General features: G+C 57.7%; 1 protein-coding gene across 1 annotated transcript; it reads left to right on the top strand.

The window, feature by feature from the left end:
* The first annotated feature begins 6 nt into the window (after positions 1-6).
* LOC113490717 (zinc finger protein 501-like) lies at positions 7-3184 on the top strand. Its single transcript, XM_026867300.1, has 3 exons — positions 7-632; positions 1926-2318; positions 2784-3184. Exons 1-3 carry the CDS (start codon positions 113-115, stop codon positions 3182-3184), a joined length of 1314 nt encoding a protein of 437 aa, XP_026723101.1. The 5' UTR covers positions 7-112.
* The last annotated feature ends 200 nt before the right edge of the window (positions 3185-3384 follow it).

Genomic DNA, 3384 nt, shown 5'->3' with positions numbered 1-3384 from the left:
TGCTCTTCATGTGCCTTAAGAGCCCCCAGCTGAGCCCCTTTGGCCCCCCACAGGCGCTGGGACAGAGGAGCAGAAGGAGGAGCAGTGCCAGCCCAGGGAAGAGCAGAGGGGGATGCTGCAAGGGCCCCAAGAGGAGCCCCAGAGCCCCACGGTGGCCGTGGAGCACGATGGCCAACAGCAGCCCCGTGATACGCAAGGGAGCCACGGAACAAGAGCACGACGAAAGCGCTCTTTCAAAGGGACGTACGCTGAAGACCCACAAGAAGCCAGAACCCAACCACGGGGCAGCTCCAGAGGCAAGGAGTACAAGTGTAAGGACTGTGGGAAGGTCTTTGCCTGCGGGAGCAACCTGACCCGTCACCGACGGATCCACACGGGAGAGAAGCCATTCAAGTGCCTGGATTGTGGGAAGAGCTTCACGGAGAGTGGGAGACTCCTGTGTCACCAGAGGACACACACCAAGGAGAAGCCCTTTGTCTGTGCCACCTGTGGCAGATGCTTCACCTGGCGCTCGAACCTCATTGCTCACCAACGCATGCACACAGAAGAGAGACCGTACGTCTGCTCCCACTGCGGATTGACCTTCCGGCAGAGTGACCAGCTCACGAAGCATCAGCAAACCCTCCACCATGGTGAGTCCTGGGTGAGGCTAATCAGGCCGTGCTCAGAAATAAAAATGAGATGATGCGCAGGGGGGTGAGAGATATTAGTCAGGAACTGGCTGGGCATCCATGCCCCCATGAGAAGTGGTTGGTGATGGCCTCCTGCGGCCTCCTTCCGTCTCCTCCTGTCTTCTACTGTGAAATTATTTTTACCTCCACCCACAGGTTTTATCTTTTTTTCCTCTTCTTTTCCCCTTCCTGGTTTCACCCACAGTGAGTGGAAGCAGCCAACAGCCCAACCCTGCCCCATCTACATCCCGAGCCCTACTGAGGGGTGGGTTGGGGTTAGAGGGGCTGTGAATGTGGGGACCAAGGGTGGGCACTGTCCAGATTGGGGAACGAGGAATGGAGGAGAAGTAAATACTGAGGAACAGGAGGGATGGAGGACGAGCAGGGGCAGGCAGAGGACAGACACAGACTAGGGCCATGGGCATCTGAGCACTTGCACCCCATTGGCATGAACACTTCTGCACCACAGCGGGGAGGGAAATACCTCTGCAAACAGCGAGGGTGAGGAAGGACGAGGAAGGACGGCAGGAGGCGGGAGGAGCTCTGAGCAGAGACTGCCCTGCACCTGTCGAGCCCCACGGGGGAGCAGATGCCCCCCCAGAGCCCCTGGGAGGGACCCAGGTGGGAGGAAGATCGTGGAGGACTGTCTCCCGTGGGAGGGAGCCCCCGGCGGAGCAGGGGAGGAGTGTGAGGAGTCCTCCCCCTGAGGAGGAAGGGGCGAGGGAGGGTCTGGGTGGGGCTCAGGTGCCCTCTGGCCTAATGGGCAAGGCCATCAAGAACGTTAAACCTGTCCAATTACAGTTAGCAAAGACATTAACCAGAGAAAAACTTCTCTGATGGCACTGACAGGGTGTATTTGTGACCAGTAGCAGGTGGAAGCTCTACCACAGCTTTGCAGCTGCTGAGGATGCAGCACTGGGGGGGGGACTGTGCGTACGGAGGAGGCGATGAGCAGGGGAAGGGGTCAGGGGCAGAAAAGGGGGGGGCACCCAAGGAAAGGCTGTAGAAGGGGCTGGCAGCGCAGCACAAGGGCTCCTTGTGTGCCTCGGCCATCGCCGTTGGTCCTGTCGTCGTTATTCAATCTCTGTCTGAGCTCTTTGTGGCCCCTAGCGCTGGCTCCTGGGGGGACTGGTGTGAGCGGGTCTGGGGTCATCTGCAGGGGTGGGGCTGGGTGTGTCGGGCCCTGCTCTGTGGCGCAGGGTGATACGTGAGGGAGTAAAATACCCAGAGAACCCCAAAAATACTCTTTCGAAGGAATGTACGGTGAAGAACTTCAGGAAGGTGCAAGCCAACCACTGAGTAGCTCCAGAGAGAAGGAGCACAAGTGTGAGGACTGTGGGAAGCTCTTCACCAGCAGGAGACACCTGAACCGACACCGACGCATCCACACGGGAGAGAAGCCCTACAAGTGCCAGGACTGTGGGAAGAGCTTCACGCTGAGCGGGTACCTCCTGAGTCACCAGAGGACACACACCAAGGAGAAGCCGTATCTCTGCACCACGTGTGGGAAGCGCTTCTCCTGGCGCTCGTACCTCAACGCCCACCGACTGATCCACACGGGAGAGAGACCCTACCCCTGCTCGCACTGCGAGATGACTTTCCGTCAAAGTAATGACCTCAGGAAGCATCAGAGGGCGGTCCACCGTGGTGAGTCCGAGGGGGGGCTTAACCCCATATCACAGTCTGCTCAGCAACAAAATGGCGAGGAGGGATTTTGGGTACAGGGATCTGCCAGGTTTTTGTGTTGAACCAGCTGGGCATCCATCTCCCCACGGGCAGGGGTGAGTGATGGCCTCCTCTGGCCTCCTGAATTATATTTACCTCCACCCACAGGTTTTGTTACTTTCCTCCTTCCCGGGTTCCCACACAGTGGTTGGGAGCAGCCAAGAGCCCAACCCTGCCCCATCCCGACCTGCCCCATCTCCATCCCCGGCCCTTGCGGGGTGTGTGGGCAGTTAGAGGCGGGGAGGAAAGTGGGGACCAAGGGTGGGTGCTGGTGCAGAGTGAAAAAGGAGTAGGTATAGTGGTAGGGCAGAGATGGAAGAGGAAGAGAAAGGAGAAAGTACCAAGATAACCGCAATAAATGGTCTTTCCTCATGACATGTGCTGAAGACCTTCAAGAATTCAGAACCCAGGCACAGAGTAGCTCCAGAGAGAAGATTTACGAGTGCGAGGACTGTGGGAAGATCTTCACCTGTGGGAGCAACCTGAGACGTCACCAACGCATCCACACTGGAGAGAGGCCCTTCAAGTGCCGGGACTGTGGGAAGAGCTTCAGGGAAAGTGGGAGACTTCTGCGTCACTGGAGGACACACACCAAGGAGAAGCCCTTTGTCTGCCCCACGTGTGGGAAACGCTTCTCCTGGCGCTCGTACCTCATCAAACACCAACGCACCCACACGGGAGAGAGACCGTACGCCTGCTCCCACTGCGGGAAGAACTTCCGGCGGCGTTATCACCTCAGGAGGCATCAGTTAGCTGTCCACAATGGTGAGTTCTCATGTGGGAGTTAAACCCCGAGCGTTTTGTGCTCAGCATTAAAATGGTGAGGAGGGGGTTTGGGGGTGGACGTTGGTCAGATTTTGTTCATGAACTGGTTGGGCATCCGTCTCCCCACAGGGAGGGGGTGTGAATGATGGTCTCCTCTGGCCTCCTTGTGAACTATGTTAACCTCCACTCATAGGTTTTCTCACTTTTCCTCTTCTTTTCCCCT

Source organism: Athene cunicularia, unplaced genomic scaffold (assembly GCF_003259725.1).
Source record: "Athene cunicularia isolate RWA unplaced genomic scaffold, athCun1 SCF_232, whole genome shotgun sequence".
Classification (NCBI taxonomy): domain Eukaryota; kingdom Metazoa; phylum Chordata; class Aves; order Strigiformes; family Strigidae; genus Athene; species Athene cunicularia.
This window is presented reverse-complemented; position numbering and strand designations above follow the sequence as displayed.